Source organism: Phacochoerus africanus, chromosome 4 (assembly GCF_016906955.1).
Source record: "Phacochoerus africanus isolate WHEZ1 chromosome 4, ROS_Pafr_v1, whole genome shotgun sequence".
Classification (NCBI taxonomy): domain Eukaryota; kingdom Metazoa; phylum Chordata; class Mammalia; order Artiodactyla; family Suidae; genus Phacochoerus; species Phacochoerus africanus.
Genome location: NC_062547.1, coordinates 65196077 through 65211349, shown reverse-complemented (window position 1 = coordinate 65211349; position 15273 = coordinate 65196077). Strand labels below are relative to the sequence as shown.

Genomic DNA, 15273 nt, shown 5'->3' with positions numbered 1-15273 from the left:
TGGCCCAGGCTTCTGTGGGCTTGCCTGGAGCAGGCGCCCCCACGTGGCCATTGGTAGGAACGCCCTTGCTGGGCTGTCGGAAGGACAACGTCCGGCTTTGCTTGCTCTTCCGGTCTGTGTCCTGGAGCTGCACGGGCTTTTGCGGGGCGGGGCGTGGGGGGAGAGGAGTTGCTGTAGGGAACTTGGGTCCCACCAGGCTATGCGCTGTGACATCTCATTCCCCACAGATCCGCAGTGGTACCCTGCCCGCCAGTCCCTCCGCCTGGACCCCAGTGAGTACAACTGTCTGCCTGGCTCCCCCTGGGCTTTTGGGTGGCAGTGGGTGGAGGCCCAGGCAGCCCCTGAGCCCTGGCCCGCCTCTTGACAGAGGGCAAGTCCCTGAAGGATGAGGACGTTCTGCAGAAGCTGCCTGTGGGCACCACGGCCACACTCTACTTCCGGGACCTGGGGGCCCAGATCAGCTGGGTAACGGTGAGTGCAGATGCCACTCTCCCAGTAGCCTTGACTCTCATCTGCCACATTGCGGTGACTCACTTTGCCCCTCCCCAGGTCTTCCTGACAGAGTATGCGGGTCCCCTTTTCATCTATTTGCTCTTCTACTTCCGGGTGCCCTTCATTTATGGCCACAAATATGACTTCACGTCCAGTCGGCATACGGTGGTGCAGTGAGTAGGGCCAGGTGGGAGCCGGTGGCAGAGGGAGGGGAAGGCCTGCCGGACCTGCCCCTGCTAAACTGACTTCCCCGACAGCCTCGCCTGCATCTGCCACTCATTCCACTACATCAAGCGCCTGTTGGAGACGCTCTTCGTGCATCGCTTCTCCCATGGCACTATGCCCTTGCGCAACATCTTCAAGGTCAGCCCCCAGCTGCCCATCCCAGGCCCCTCACCCTTGGCCCACCCTCCCTGGTCTTCCTCACCTCCACTGGGGCAGGCTCCATCCCGGCCCCGCTCCCTTTCAGAACTGCACCTACTACTGGGGCTTTGCTGCATGGATGGCCTATTACATCAACCACCCTCTCTACACACCCCCAAGTAAGTGGCCTTGGACCCTGTTCTCCCTGTGAACAGCCCCCTCCCTGACCCAGGCTCTCCCCTGACAGGCCTCCCTTTCTGCTTCCTCTTCAGCCTATGGAGCTCAGCAGGTTAAATTGGCACTCGCCATCTTTGTGGTAAGCAGTCTGGGGTGGATGACGGGGTTGGGGGAGTCTGGGGGGGTGCCGTCCGAGCTGACCCTGCTTCTTTGACAGATCTGCCAGCTTGGCAACTTCTCCATCCACATGGCCCTGCGGGACCTGCGGCCAGCAGGTGAGTGGCCTCCTCCAGGCAGGGGGGCTGGCCTCCTGGGCAGGCTGGGCTGGGCTAGGGTGTTCTCACTTCTGTCCTGTCCTTCCAGGGTCCAAGACCAGGAAGATCCCATACCCCACCAAGAACCCCTTCACATGGCTTTTCCTGCTGGTGTCCTGCCCCAACTACACATACGAGGTGAGGGTCTGCCTGGCTCCCCTCCCCTGTCCCTCCTGGGGTTCGGGATCCTGTGTGGAGGGCTAGTCTTTAGGAGGGGGGTTGCCTAGCTTCGTAGCTGCTTTCATAGTTTGAACTTAAAGTACCTGGAGAAGGAGATGGCCTCTTGGGGGCCTGGGGGGCAGCTTCACCATGTAGTCCCCCCTTCACCTCCTTTACTCCAGGCCCTTTGAGCCCTGGAGTTTGGTTCCCACCCCCTTACTAGAATAGAAAGTAAGGGTTGGTGGGGAGGTGGCTAGGAGGGTGGGCGGGGTCTTGACAGAACAGCTGGGGCTGTGCAGCCCTGCCCACCCTCGCCCTGCCTGCCCCGTCCACAGGTGGGGTCCTGGATTGGCTTTGCCATCATGACACAGTGTCTCCCAGGTGAGCCTGCTGCCCCTTCCCCAGGTGGGGCCTGTCTGCCCTGGTTGTGTGCAGCCCTCCCTGACTCCGCTGCTCTGCTCTACAGTGGCCCTCTTCTCCCTCGTGGGCTTCACCCAGATGACCATCTGGGCCAAGGGCAAGCACCGCAGCTACCTGAAGGAGTTCCGAGACTACCCGCCCCTACGCATGCCCATCATCCCCTTCCTGCTCTGAGCGGCTCCCCCCACTCAGGCTCAGGCAAGCTGGGCTCTGTCCCCCTGCCCCGCCCCAGTGTCATCCTGGGGGAGGGGTGGGAACTGTTGCTCTCTAGCGCCTGGAATAAAACCTGCCTGCCCAGCTGGACTCAGACTCAGGGTGTTTCTTTTGGGGGTTGGTTTAGGGACAAGCACACGACAGAAAGAGGCAGAGTTTGGGCCAAGGGGCCTGGAGGCTTTTATTTCTTGACTGGTCCACAGGGTGGTAGGTGGGCCCACTACAGGGCCATTTCGGGAGCCACCTCACTGGGCCCCTGGCCTCTGGCCATTTCTGCTTCCCTCTGCTCCCGCCGCTTCTTCCGCTGGAGCAGCCGCCGCTCCCGCTCAAACTCCTTCATGCGCTTCACGTAGCTGTGGGCAGAGCAGAGAAGTGGTGTCAGGTGCCCCTCCCCCAGCCAGGACACAGCCGTCCCATAGTCTGAGAAACTGATGGGACAGGAGCACATGGCCTGTGGCACTTGGGGGGCCTGAATAGGAAAGACCTGTATCTGTGGATTGTCTGGGGACCACCCCCACCCCCTCAGGTGGACACCAGTGAACCCAGAGCAGGGGCTGGGCCTCCCACCTCAAAGGTCCAAGGCAGCCTCGAAGCCACTATCCCACCCAACAACCCCTTTGGGGTCCTCTTTCTATTGAGGTGGAAATTTGGAGGGGTGGGGTGTGGGGCTCACTCTAGGTGCTCGCAGTAGTCCCAGTCATGCTGCTCATGCTTGCAGGCCAGAAAGTTGGGGAAGCTGTCACGCTTGCACTTGAGCAGCTGGATGAGGTAGTGGGCGCAGTAGTCCCGCTGCTGGAGCATCAGCTGTGCATCGTTCATCTCCTGCTGCGTGGCTACCATCTCTGCAGAGGACCGGTGGGGCTCAGCCGGGGCTTGCTAGCTGGGGCCTGACTGTTGGGGACTCCCTCCCAGTCACACCCCAATCCAGGGAGACTTAGCCAACCCATGTGTGAGGTGGTGGTGGGGCCCACAGCTCAGGAGCGCCCCCATCAACGACCTGGTGGCAGACAGGAGTGTGCCTGATTTGCACAAAGGCAACCCTGGACATTGAAGCCCAGACAAAGGAAGGACCCCTCTCCCATCACCCTGGGTGCCTCAATGCCCATACTGGACTCTTGTCTCTCCTCCCCCTAGAGTCACTCTCCAGATAGCCCTACCCTGCAGAGCATGCACTCAGAAACCGCTTTCTTCCCTCTGCTGGGAACAATCCAGTGTGTGTGTGTGTGGGGGGGTGGGGGGCAGGAGACCTGGATCCCAGCTTTACCCTCTCAGCAGAGGTGCCTCTCAGAGTCTCATGAGTGGACTAAAAGTCCTCAGCTTGAAAGTTAACTAAGCTACTATATGTAAAGTGCTCAGGTGCCTGCCCGTAGAGAGCCGAACTAACCCCTGGTCCTGCTGCCTGCCTGCCCACCCACCTGGCAAACTCGACGCAGATGAAATCAACCTTCAAGAGGCCGACTGGGGCTGTGAGAAATTTTGGGCACACACCCCTGCACGTGCCCCGCTGTGCCGGTGATGCTGAGCTCTGTCCTGCCCACCAGGAGTGCTCAGGACCTGGCCTTCCCGCATCCTCACGAGAGCCCCCCTGAACTTACTCCTGCATCTTTCTTGATCCTAGCGCCTTCCCATCAGCAGCAAAAAGTGTCCACAGCTCACCTGCAGTCCTCCCTGCTGGCTCCTCACCCCTCTGCTTCCCAGCTGCTTTTCTGTCTCACTCCAGCCCAAGTCCTCATTCCCCCTCCGCCAGCTTCCATGTCCCACCCCAGCACTGCCCACACACTGGCTCTCCAGAGCCACTCATGACTGCAGAACACTGCGCTTCCTCAGCCTCTTGCTTGCTTCTTTCTCAAACATTCACTTCCCATGGCTCCCCTCTCCACCACACTCTCCCCAGGTTTCCTCCCCTTGCTATGGCTTCCCAAGCCCAAACATTAAGCATCGGCCTCTGGTGGTTCTTGCTAAGAGCTCTCTGCACGTTCCAATCCAAGGCTTTGATCTCCACTCCATAGACTGATGAGCCCCAACTTGGTCCCTCCATCTTCAAATTCAACTCCTGCAACCCTAGGCCTTGGGTCACCTGTAGCCCCTGACAGTTTCTATGTCAGTGTGGTGCCAACTCACACTAGATGCTCTAGCACCAGCAGGCAGGATCTAGGGAGCACCTTCTGTGTGCTTAGGTGTTGGGGATGCAGAATGGAGCATGCCAGGCAAGGATCCCTGCTCTTGGAGGGAGACATGGAACGAACAGGTAGAACTAGATGTTGCAGGATGCCTGACAATGTTAAGTATTGTGTGGAAAATAAAAAAAAGGAAGAGAGAGAGAGGCTGTGTAGGGAGGTGGGTTATAACTTTAGATGGAGGTGGGGTCCCTCAAAAGATGGCATCTGAAGGTGAGGGAGTGAGTCACAAAGACACTTGGGGTAAGAGGTTTCCAATGAGGCAACAGCAGGTGCAGAGATGGGACAGGCAGGATGCCCCAGGGATTTCCGCCTGAGCACATGGTGGTTAGTGTTGGAGGGAGGTGCAGACTCGGGAGGGGAGGTTGGGACCTCTGTTTTGGACCTGCTGAGTGCAAGATGCCTGTTAATATGGAGTGGAGCTTACAGGCAGGCAGTGAGGTCCATGCATCTGGGGTTCAGGGTCAAGGCCCAGCTGGAGAGAAAAACTCTGGCATTGGCCTTCTGCATGTGAAATCAGAGGACTTGCTGAGACCCTCCAGGTAGTGAGTGGAGACAGATGACCCCAGCATTTCCAAGGCAGGGAGGTGGGTAGTGGTTATGAGTTCTTGGAACCAGGTGGGGACGGGCTTTCAGGAAGTGGCAATGCCCAGCTGCAGTGTCCTTAAAGCTGAGAACTGACAATGGGGGTTAGCACTAGGGACATAGTGGGGAAGGGGTGGGGGAAGCCTGACCGGAGCCTGGTCAGCAAAGTGTTGGGGAGACAGCTGGAGGGGGAGATGGGTCAGGAGAGGAAATAACAATGTATTGGCATGTTGATGGGAAGACCAATGCTGCGAGAGGAGAATGGTTGGGGCTGTCCTTGGGTAGGGGAGAGGATGGGATGGAGGGCATCAGAAGGTTCACCTGGAGCAGAGGCTTAGCCAAAGCAGGGGCAGATCACCTGGAGTAACAAGAGAGAAGGAGGGATCCCAGGCTGTGTAGCAAGCAGGGGTGAAGAGAGCCTAAAGAGCTTTTGGTTTCTTCTCTATCTCTTTTTTTCTTGGTGCTGTGGTGCCTGCCACGTGTGGAAGTTCCCAGGCTAGGGGTTGAATCAGAGCTGCAGCTGCCGGCCTATGCCACAGAGACGTTAGATCTGAACCACATCTGCGACCTACACAGAAGCTCACGGCAATGCCAGATCCTTAACCCACTGAACGGGGCCAGGGATCAAACCCGCATCCTCATGGATACTAGTTGGGTTTGTTACCACGGAGCCACAGTGGGAACTCCTGGATGCTTCTCTTATGAAGATGCAAAAACTAGCTGAAAGGAGGTGCTGGAGGCTGAGAGAGAAGGTGTGAGACAGTGGCCTAAGGGGGAGCAACAGAGAGGGCCAGGGAATGCCACACAAAAACCAGCAGCATGAAGAGTCAACTGGGGGAGCAACTGAGAGACCAGTCAGGGAAGTTGGATGTTCTTCTCCCATGACATTCAGCTACACAAGGACAGGAGACAAGGAGAGCTGGCTTTAACCAGGGTTTTGGTTAAGCACGAGAGAGGAATGGGGGTCAGGGGGGTGGCTGTGGGTGTTTGCAAAACTCATCATGGGCAAAGCTGGGTGTGAGGCTCAGTAACATGATAAGGAGGTGGGTGTACTGATGGGCTGTAGGTTCAGGGAGAGCTGAAGGGACTACCAGGAGTTCAGACACTAGAGGACTGTACCTCCCAACGTTCTTCCAAATCCAAACCTCTCAGAACCACCCCCACCCTAGAGGTTTCCCTGTCTCCAAATTGTGGCCCACCTGGTAGCCAGCGCCACCTCTGGACAAAGCAAATCTGATCGTGTCCCTCCTCTGTTTAGAAGCACTAGCTCTCCCCTCTCCTTGGTTTCCTTGTGGGCAACTCCTCCGCATCCCCCTCAGGTCTTGCTTCTAGTCACAGCCTCCGAGAAGCCCGCCTTGATACTGCTTGGTCCCCCAAGATCGGCCAGGTTCCACTGTTTCCCCCAAAGAGCTGTGAGTTCCCTTTAATCGTGCCTGCTGCATCCTCGATGCCCAACTTGGAATTTGGCCCAGGACTGGCGCTCGATATGCTTGTGATATTAATACATAAAAAAAAGTATGTGCGGCGTTAGCCCCCCCCTTGTTTTCTCGAGCATATCTAAAAACAGGAGTGCCGTCTGGACAGATGTACCATGAGCACATCCCTTCCGTGATAAACCCTTCCATGGCTGCCCCACTAACTCCAGGGCTAAGCCCATGCCCGAGCGCCTCATAAACCCCGTTCTTCTACTCTCTTTTACCCCCAGAGCTTTTTACTCAAACCGTGCTCTCTGCCTGGAATGCCTTCGCACTCAGGCAGGGTCACGCGCATCCTCCGTACTCCTCCGGGCAGAGATCAGGGCTGAGTTTGGACACGCCGCTTTACGCTCGAGCCCACCACTGGGGACCCCGGCGTTCAGGTCTCTAGCCCAACTCCCGCCGGCCGCGCCTGCGCATTGGGCCTCACCGCGTTCCTTGCGCTCGGGGAAGCCGTACTCAGGCGGGAAGGTGGGCATCCGCAGGGGGTCGGGCTCCTTTGATGCATCGCCCAGGTAGCGCCGGGCCAGGTGCGCCCCCATGGCTGCTGTCACACCGCAGGTTCTTGAAGCAGCCGGGGTCACCTAGATCCTGCCCGGAAGCATTCCCCCTTGGACAGCCACAACTTCCGGGTTGCTCGGGCCGTAGCAGGGATCATAAAGATGAACGACTCCAGAGGTCCTCAGGTGTCTTTAGCGTCACCTCGCGGTTAGGAGGAGAAGCAACGCGCGCGTTCCCCACTAGGGATGGCCAGAGAAGACCTCCCTACATCTGGAAATCCATCTAGGCAGGGGAGGGTGGAGGATGCGAGTTTGGGGCCTCCTCCCACCCTCCCAGGTAACCCCTGGTCTCTCTGAGCTAGAGCACAAATGAAAACTATTATATATATATATATATATATATATATATATATATATATATTTTTTTTTTTTTTTTTTTGTCTTTTTAGGGCTGGCGTTTGGAGGTTCCCAGGCTAGGGATCCAATCCGGAGCTGTAGCCGCCAGTCTACGCTACAGCCACCCATAGCAAAGCGGGATGCGAGCAGCTTCTGCGACCTACACCACAGCTCACAGCAACGCTGAATCCTTAACCCACTGAGCAAGACCAGGGATCAAGCCCGCATCCTCATGGATACTAGTCTGGTTTGTTAACCGCTGAGCCACGACGAGAACACCAATATATCATATTTTTTTTTTGATTAAAAAATTTTTTATTCTAGGAGTTCCCGTCGTGGCGCAGTGGTTAACGAATCCGACTAGGAACCACGAGGTTGCGGGTTCGGTCCCTGCCCTTGCTCAGTGGGTTAACGATCCGGCGTTGCCGTGAGCTGTGGTGTAGGTTGCAGACGCGGCTCGGATCCCGCGTTGCTGTGGCTCTGGCGTAGGCCGGTGGCTACAGCTCCGATTCAACCCCTAGCCTGGGAACCTCCATATGCCGCGGGAGCGGCCCAAGAAATAGCAACAACAACAACAACAACAACAAAAAAGACAAAAGACAAAAAAAAAGTTTTTATTCTAAAACATTCGAATTGTCGGTAAAAAACCTGATATGTATGTCATTGGCATATATAAAAATTATATATACCGATGGTGTATGTAATTAGCTAATATAAAAAATTTAAATACAGTTAACATATATTTTAATTAAATTTAAGTTTGCAAATAAAAGTTATTTATAAATAAAACAATTTAAAGCTGAAATTTTAAGTCCAATTGAGTACTTTAGTAAAAATAAAACAAGTTGTGGAGTTCCCTGGTGGCCTAGAAGTTATGCTGCGAGTGCAACCAAAACAAAAACAAAAAACAAAACCAAGTTGTGATTCTGGTATTCCTGTAGTTGCCACTGTAAAGAATTGCTATACGGAATATTTGAAAGTCTAATACATTATTTAATACTGCCAAATGCTTCTTGGCTTCACTGTGTACCTGTAACAAAAATCTGGAATCCTGCACACTGGAACACAAGAGAGAAGCCTTTCAATGGGTGCCTGGCAGTGCTGGGAAGTGATAGTTGGCAGTGAAAGATTAGATTTCATTTGACAAGGTGCTATGGGTTGAATTGTCCCCCCCCTCCCAAATATGTTGAAGTCCTAACCTCCCCACCCCCACCCCAAAACCTGTGAATGCGATCTTATTTGAAAACAGGGTCTTGCAGTTCCCATTGTGGGTCAGCAGGTTAAGGACCTGACACAGTCTCCGTGATGATGCAGGTTCTATCCCTGGCCTCGCTCAGTGGTTTAAGGATCCAGCATTGCCACAAGCTGAAGTGTAGGTCTCAGATGTGGCTTGGATCCAGCGCTGCTGTGGCTGTGGCTGTGGCTGTGGTTGTGGCCGGCAGCTGCAGCTCCTATTTGACCAATTGCTTGGGAACTTCTATATGCTATGGGGGAAGCTGTAAAAAGAAAAAGAAAAACAAAAACAAAAACAAAAAACCCCCCCAAAACCCTGATATCTCCATTCTACAAAGCCCAGGATACACTACTAGTGTTCTAATCCAGGACACCTGTCCTCTCAAATAGAGGGGACCCCCTCTGACCCAAGTAAAGGTCTCTGGCTTGCTTTAGAAGACCTCACATATTACAAACACAAAATAAATTTACTGAAGAACAAAGGCTGCTAGTGTCACCTGAGATCCGGTGAGTAGAGCTGGTGTAGAACAACCATAACTCTAAACATCATCACTTCTTGGTATCAATACTACTCAGGCCCCAGGGCAGTGCTTCACCTCTCTGGCTGATGCCCTCCTGTGTCTGAATTCTGTGATTCTGGTTGTGCAGCTGCCAATGCTGGAAACATGTTGTTTTGGTTTTGGATTTTTCTGGCTGCACTGGCGTCATATACAACCACAGCCATGGCAACGGCAGATCTGAGCCACATCTGTGACCTATGCCACATCTCACGGCAACACTGTATCCTTAATCCGCTGAGCAAGGCCAGGGATCAAACCCACATCCTCACAGATACTATGTGGGGTTCTTAACCAGCTGAGCCACAATGGGAACCCCTCAACATAGAATTTTTTTGTGTGTGTCTGGAGACACAGTCTATAACACACACAAACCACACTCCTGCTCTCTCCTAAATCCACCCTGCCCTCTGTCTTCCTGTCTTGGGTAATGGCTGTTCGATTTTTTCCAGGTGGTCAGGCCCCTAATCTTTTGTTTTTGTTTTTGTCTTTTTGTCTTTTCTAGGGCTGCACCCGTGGCATATAGAGATTCCCAGGCCAGGGGTCCAATTGAAGCTCTAGCAGCCGGCCTACGCCATAGCCACAGCAACTCGGGATCCGAGACGAACCTGTGACCTACACCACAGCTCACGGCAACACCAGATCCTTAACCCACTAAGTGAGGCAAGGGATTGAACCTGCAACCTTGTGGTTCCTAGTTGCATTTGTTTCCTCTGCGCCACCACGGGAACTCCCAAAGGACTGTTAAAATTCACACTGAATGACCTAAATCCTCCTTCCCTGTTTCCCAGGCCTCCTTCCCTGTTTCCCAGGCCCCCTTCCCCTTTTTCCTTGAGACTCTGTGACCTATTACAGGAAACCCTAACTATAAAAAAGCCCTTGCCCCTATAGCAGGGAGCCTGAGTTCTCTCTGCTCAGTGCTCCCGGCCACTCTGTTGGTCAATAAACCTGCTTGCATTCTCACTACTCCAGCCTCTGTTTCTCTCTCTCTCTCTCTCTCTCTTTTTTTTTTTTTTGGTCTTTTGTCTTTTTAGGGCCGCACCCAAGGCACATGGAAGTTCCCAGGCTAGGGGTTGAATCGGAGCTGCAGCTGCCAGCCTACACCACAGTCTTAGCAACGTGGGATCCGAGCCACGTCTGTGACCTACACCACAGCTCATGGCAACGCCAGATCTTTAACCCCCTGAGTGAGGCCAGGGATCAGACCTGTGTCCTCATGGATCCTAGTCGGGTTCGTTAACCACTGGGCCATGATGGGAACTCCAGCCTCTGTTTCTCTTAACTCCGAGGTCCTAACACTGGGGCCTTCATCTGTGCTGGAGTATGTCTCTTTCTAGGTTTGGTCAGCTGAAATCGCATCTGGAGCCTGGGTGGAATTTTGATGATATGGCTGGTTTCACATCTTCCGTTTTGGACTTTGTCTCCACATTACAGATAGCACCTAACAAGAGGCTTAGTCAATGTTTGTCAAAATCAACCAATGAATAAATGAACAGGATGGTTTGGAGGAGTCAAGTTCCATGGCTGCAAGCCCTCCCGCCTGCAGCTAGGAGGCGCCCCAAACATGCTCACGATGATTACTTTCATCCGGGTCTCTGTCTCTGACTAGAAGGCCAACCTGAGGGGACTCCCACGCTTAGTCATTTCACTAGAGGACAGAGAAGTCCAAGCCAGGGATGACTCTGCGTGGGTGGTGATGTGGACCATTCTATCTTGAGGTCCCTGGATTCAGATGCTTCAGCCTGGGTTGTTTATACTCGGAGTTGGGACCTGAGAGAGAGGATATATGTTAGAGTGAGGGTGGTATTGGGCAGCCTGTGTGGTGGTGAGGTGGCAGCCTCGGCTCTGTCACCCGTGGCCCGCAATCTTCCTGTTTTTTTTTCTCTACCAACCATCTGACAAAGAGACCTTCCTGTGCGCCCCACCATCGCACCTGCGCATCACTGCCCACCGCTCCCCCCGCCTCCGCCCCTTCCTCATTCCAGTCCAGCCCCTCCTGGTCCACCCTGGGCAGCGGCTCTATTAGCATTTTGTGGGCAGAACAGCCTCAGAGGCCCCAAGTCCTGCCAAGGATGGAAAAGAAAATTCCGATGGCAGAGTCTGGCCTCACCACGGTCCACTGGATGGGAGATGGGAAGCTCTGGGTAATTCAGTTCTGGGGCAGGAGGAAAAATAAAGCAGCGTGGCTTAGACAGTCCCTGGGGAAGACCTCGTCTAGGCCTGTGGGACAGACCAGATGTCCCCAGCCGAGGCCCCAAGATTCTGCTGCCTATGTGGAGGGCGGCTGGCTGGTGGTGGAGGCATGAGCCAGCCTGGAGGGGCCTGGCCTTAGTCAGGGCTTGTTGGGCAGGACCATCAGTCATTCATTCAACAAGCATCCGCTGGACACCTAATGTATAACTAGGTGGTGATAACTTTAGGAGAAATGAATGGAGTGTATGGAGAGGCGTTGACTTGGAACTTGACATAGGGCCTTTTTTTTGGGGGGGGGTGTGCTGCATCCAGGGCATATGTAAGTTCCTGCACCAGGAATGGATCCCCGCCCCCCGCCCTCCCCCCAACGGCCGTAACCACAGCAGTGACAACACCAGATCCTTAACCCGAAGAGCCAGGCGGGAACTCCAAAATAAGGCCGTTTTATAAAATTTTACTGAGAAGGGGACATTGGTGCTCAGACGCAGTTTCTTGGAGACACCAAGGTCTTTGCATAGCCTGGAATGCTGTTCTTCCAGATATTTACATGGCCTTCCCACCCCAACTCAGTTGATTTTGATTGTCAACGCTTTTTCTTCTCCTCTTCTTCCTTCTTTTAAAATTGAGATATAATTGATGTATACCATGACATTATTTTCAGGTGTACAACACAATGATGTGATATTTGTATATACCGTGAAATGGTCATCACGTTAAGTCTAAGTAACATCCATCCATCACCACACATAGCTAGAATTGTTTTTTTCTTGTGATGAGAACTATTACAAGCTACTTACTCCTCGAAAACAGTTATTTCAGGTGGATGGAGTGTATGTTCTGTAATGCCTATGAGGAAGTGTTTATAGGCACATGTAAAAAAGGTGGTTCTTTTTTTTTTTTTTTTGGCCACACCCACACCATATGGAAGTTCCCAGGCCAGGGATTGAATCCAAGCCACAGGTGTGGGCTATGCCACAGCTGAGGCAATTCCAGATCCTTTAACTAACTGTGCCAGACTAGGGATAGAACCTGTGTCCCAATGCTCCCAAGATGCTGCAGATCCCATTGCACCACAGCAGGAACTCCTGCAGTGAGGATTCTTAACCCACTGTGACACAGTGGGAACTCCTGATATGGTATGTTTTCACTTTCATTCAAATTAAAAATATTTTAATGTTTTGACTTCCTGTTTGACTCATGGGTGTGATTTAGTTTCCAAATACTTGTGGATTTCCCAGATATGGTTCTGGCCCAAGACCATGCTTTGTATGATTTGCATTCTGTGGTCTTTCTTCCTAGGGCAAACCTCAGGCCTCCCCCCCCACCTCCACGCCCATGCATATCTGATTCCTCTTTCCTGCTTTATTTTACTTCTTTTTCTTGCTTAACAACATTTCTAAGATGTATAATATATAATTGTATATACATATATATAATTGAGGTATAGATGATTTACAATATTATATTAGTTTCAGGTGTACAACATAGTGATTCAATATTTTTGTAGATTATACTTCATTTAAAGTTATTACAAAATAAGGGCTATATTGGAATTTCCGTGTGGTTCAGTGGGTTAAGGATCCAAGGATCCAGCATTGTCACTGCTGTGGCTGGGGTTGCTCCTGTGGTGTGGGTTCAATCCCTGGTTTGGGAATTTCCATATGCTGCCAGTGTGGAAAAACAAAAACAACAACAAAAAACTATATTTCCCTGCACTGTAAAAATGTCCTTTTTTTTTTTTTTTTTTTTGTCTCTGTCCTTTTAGGGCTGCACCCGTGGCATATGGAGTTTCCCGGGCTAGGGGTCTAATTGGAGCTATAGCTGCCAGCCTATGCCAAAGCCACGGCAACGCCAGATCTAAGCCACGTCTGTGATCTACACCACAGCTCATGGCAACGTTGGATCCTTAACTCACCGAGCAAGGCCAGGGATGGATTCGTTTCTGCTGCACCATGATGCAGCTCCAGTCCTTCTTATTTATTTTATTTATTTATTTATTTATTTATTTATTTACTTATTTATTTTTCGTCTTTTTGCTATTTCTTGGGCCACTCCCATGGCATGTGGAGGTTCCCAGGCTAGGGGTCGAATCGGAGCTGCAGCCACCGGCCTACGCCAGAGCCACAGCAACGCAGGATCCGAGCCGCATCTGCAACCTACACCACAGCTCACGGCAACGCCGGATCGTTAACCCACTGAGCAAGGTCAGGGATGGAACCCTCAACCTCATGGTTCCTAGTCAGATTCGTTAACCACTGTGCCACCACGGGAACTCCTATTTTATTTTTTTTAAATTTATGGCAGCATATGGAAGTTCCAAGTCAGGGACTGAATCCAAGTCTCAGCTGCTGATCTATGTTGCAGCTGCTGCAATGCTGGATCCTTTAACCCACTTCACCAGGCCAGGGATTGAATCTGCACCTCCACAGCAACCTGAAGCACTGCAGTTGAAATTTTTTTTTTTTTGGCTGCCATGTGGCATGTGGAATTTCTGGGCCAGGGATCAGATCTGAGTCGCAGTTGCAACTGCAGCAATGCTGGATTCTTTAACCCACTGTGCCAGGCTGGGGATTGAACCTGTGTCCAGGCTCTGCAGAGACTCAGCTGGTCCCACTGTGCCACAGCAGGAACTCCAGTAATTTGTTTTATACATAGTAATTTGTATCTTTTTTTTTTTTGTCTTTTTGCTATTTCTTTGGGCCGCTCCCTCGGCATATGGAGGTTCCCAGGTTAGGGGCCTAGTTGGAGCTGTAGCCACCGGCCTATGTCAGAGCCACAGCAACGCAGGATCTGAGCCGCGTCTTCAACCTACACCACAGCTCACGGCAACACTGGATCCTTAACCCACTGAGCAAGGGCAGGGACCAAACCCCCAACCTCATGGTTCCTAGTCGGATTCGTTAACCACTGTGCCATGACGGGAACTCCATAATTTGTATCTCTTAATCCTCCACCCCTAGCTTGCCCCTACCCCTGGCCCTCTCTAGTGGTAACCTCTCACTAGTTTGTTCTCTGTATAAGATATTTATTTATTTTATTCATTATATTTCTACCTGTTGCTATTCCCTAGGGTGGGGATGATGATGATGATGATGATGATGATGATGATTTTTAGTTCATCAGTGTATGTCTAGTAGCCAGAAAAGTGCCTAACATGTAGTAGGTGGTCAGCACATAACGATGGAATAGATGAATGAACAGCAGAATCCCCACCTCCATTGGTCACATCAGGAGACCTTTGCTCAGAGGTGTTTTTATAATCCCCTGAGGTCACAAACGAACAGGACAGAGCTGAGGTCAGCAGGGGCCCATGGCTTTATGTTACACCCAGTTGAGGGGACTGAATTTCGCTACTAGTTCCTGCATACTTGTGTGCCAAGTCTTGAGGGATGACCTTGGCCCCATGGCCATCACCCTCCTCCCATGAGACCATCCAGCCTTCACTGCACTTACCTTGCCCCAGGCCCACTCACCTCAAAGAATGCCCTTGATGGTCAGGGATGCCATTGGTCCTCTTGGCTAGCCTCCCTCCCTTCCTTATCCCTCCACCCTGACCCCCCTCGTCCATGTCTGTCTGGAGCCTCATGCTCCCTGTGTGTGCTCGGTGGGTGTTTTCTGGGCGGACAGACTCTTCCTTCCTTTCTAAGTCTCCATTTCCCCATCTGTAGAATGGGAACAGTATACCTCCCCCTCACATAGGCTGGGGAGGTCCTGCATGTACATCATGGGAACAGGGGGAAAGCTCAGCCCATGGACTAAGCTCTCTCTGGAGAGGGAGGCTGGTCTGCTGCTGCCCTCCCACTTTAACTAGGGCTGGGGCCACCCCCTCCGCACATGCTGGGGATGAATTTCCGCTTATGGAGACTGTAGATTGCTTATATCGAGACTGTGTGGTGAGAAGTAAATTCCATCTTGTTTAAGCCACTCTTGTTCTGAATCTTTGTTATAGTGACCCCCTCCCCCGCCCCCAATATTCAAACCCATACACGGATGGGCCTGAAGTGGTTTCTTCATTGTTG

General features: G+C 52.4%; 2 protein-coding genes across 4 annotated transcripts in view; one reads left to right on the top strand and one right to left on the bottom strand.

The window, feature by feature from the left end:
* Positions 1–2228, top strand: part of TECR (trans-2,3-enoyl-CoA reductase) — a 28962-nt gene extending 26734 nt beyond the window's left edge. For all 3 annotated transcript variants that reach the window (XM_047776808.1, XM_047776805.1, XM_047776807.1), the window contains 10 exons: positions 228–272; positions 368–471; positions 550–665; positions 750–855; positions 962–1034; positions 1128–1171; positions 1250–1307; positions 1396–1484; positions 1841–1886; positions 1972–2228. In XM_047776808.1, coding sequence (XP_047632764.1) covers positions 228–272; positions 368–471; positions 550–665; positions 750–855; positions 962–1034; positions 1128–1171; positions 1250–1307; positions 1396–1484; positions 1841–1886; positions 1972–2099 — 809 coding nt within the window. In that variant the 3' untranslated portion in view covers positions 2100–2228. The remainder of the gene's footprint in view (positions 1–227; positions 273–367; positions 472–549; positions 666–749; positions 856–961; positions 1035–1127; positions 1172–1249; positions 1308–1395; positions 1485–1840; positions 1887–1971) is intronic.
* Positions 2229–2294: 66 nt separating this feature from the next.
* NDUFB7 (NADH:ubiquinone oxidoreductase subunit B7) lies at positions 2295–7012 on the bottom strand. The gene is made up of 3 exons (XM_047776809.1): positions 6806–7012; positions 2812–2980; positions 2295–2491 (listed from the first exon to the last, which is right to left on the bottom strand). Exons 1-3 carry the CDS (start codon positions 6915–6917, stop codon positions 2359–2361), a joined length of 414 nt encoding a protein of 137 aa, XP_047632765.1. The 5' UTR covers positions 6918–7012; the 3' UTR covers positions 2295–2358.
* Between the last annotated feature and the right edge of the window lie 8261 nt (positions 7013–15273).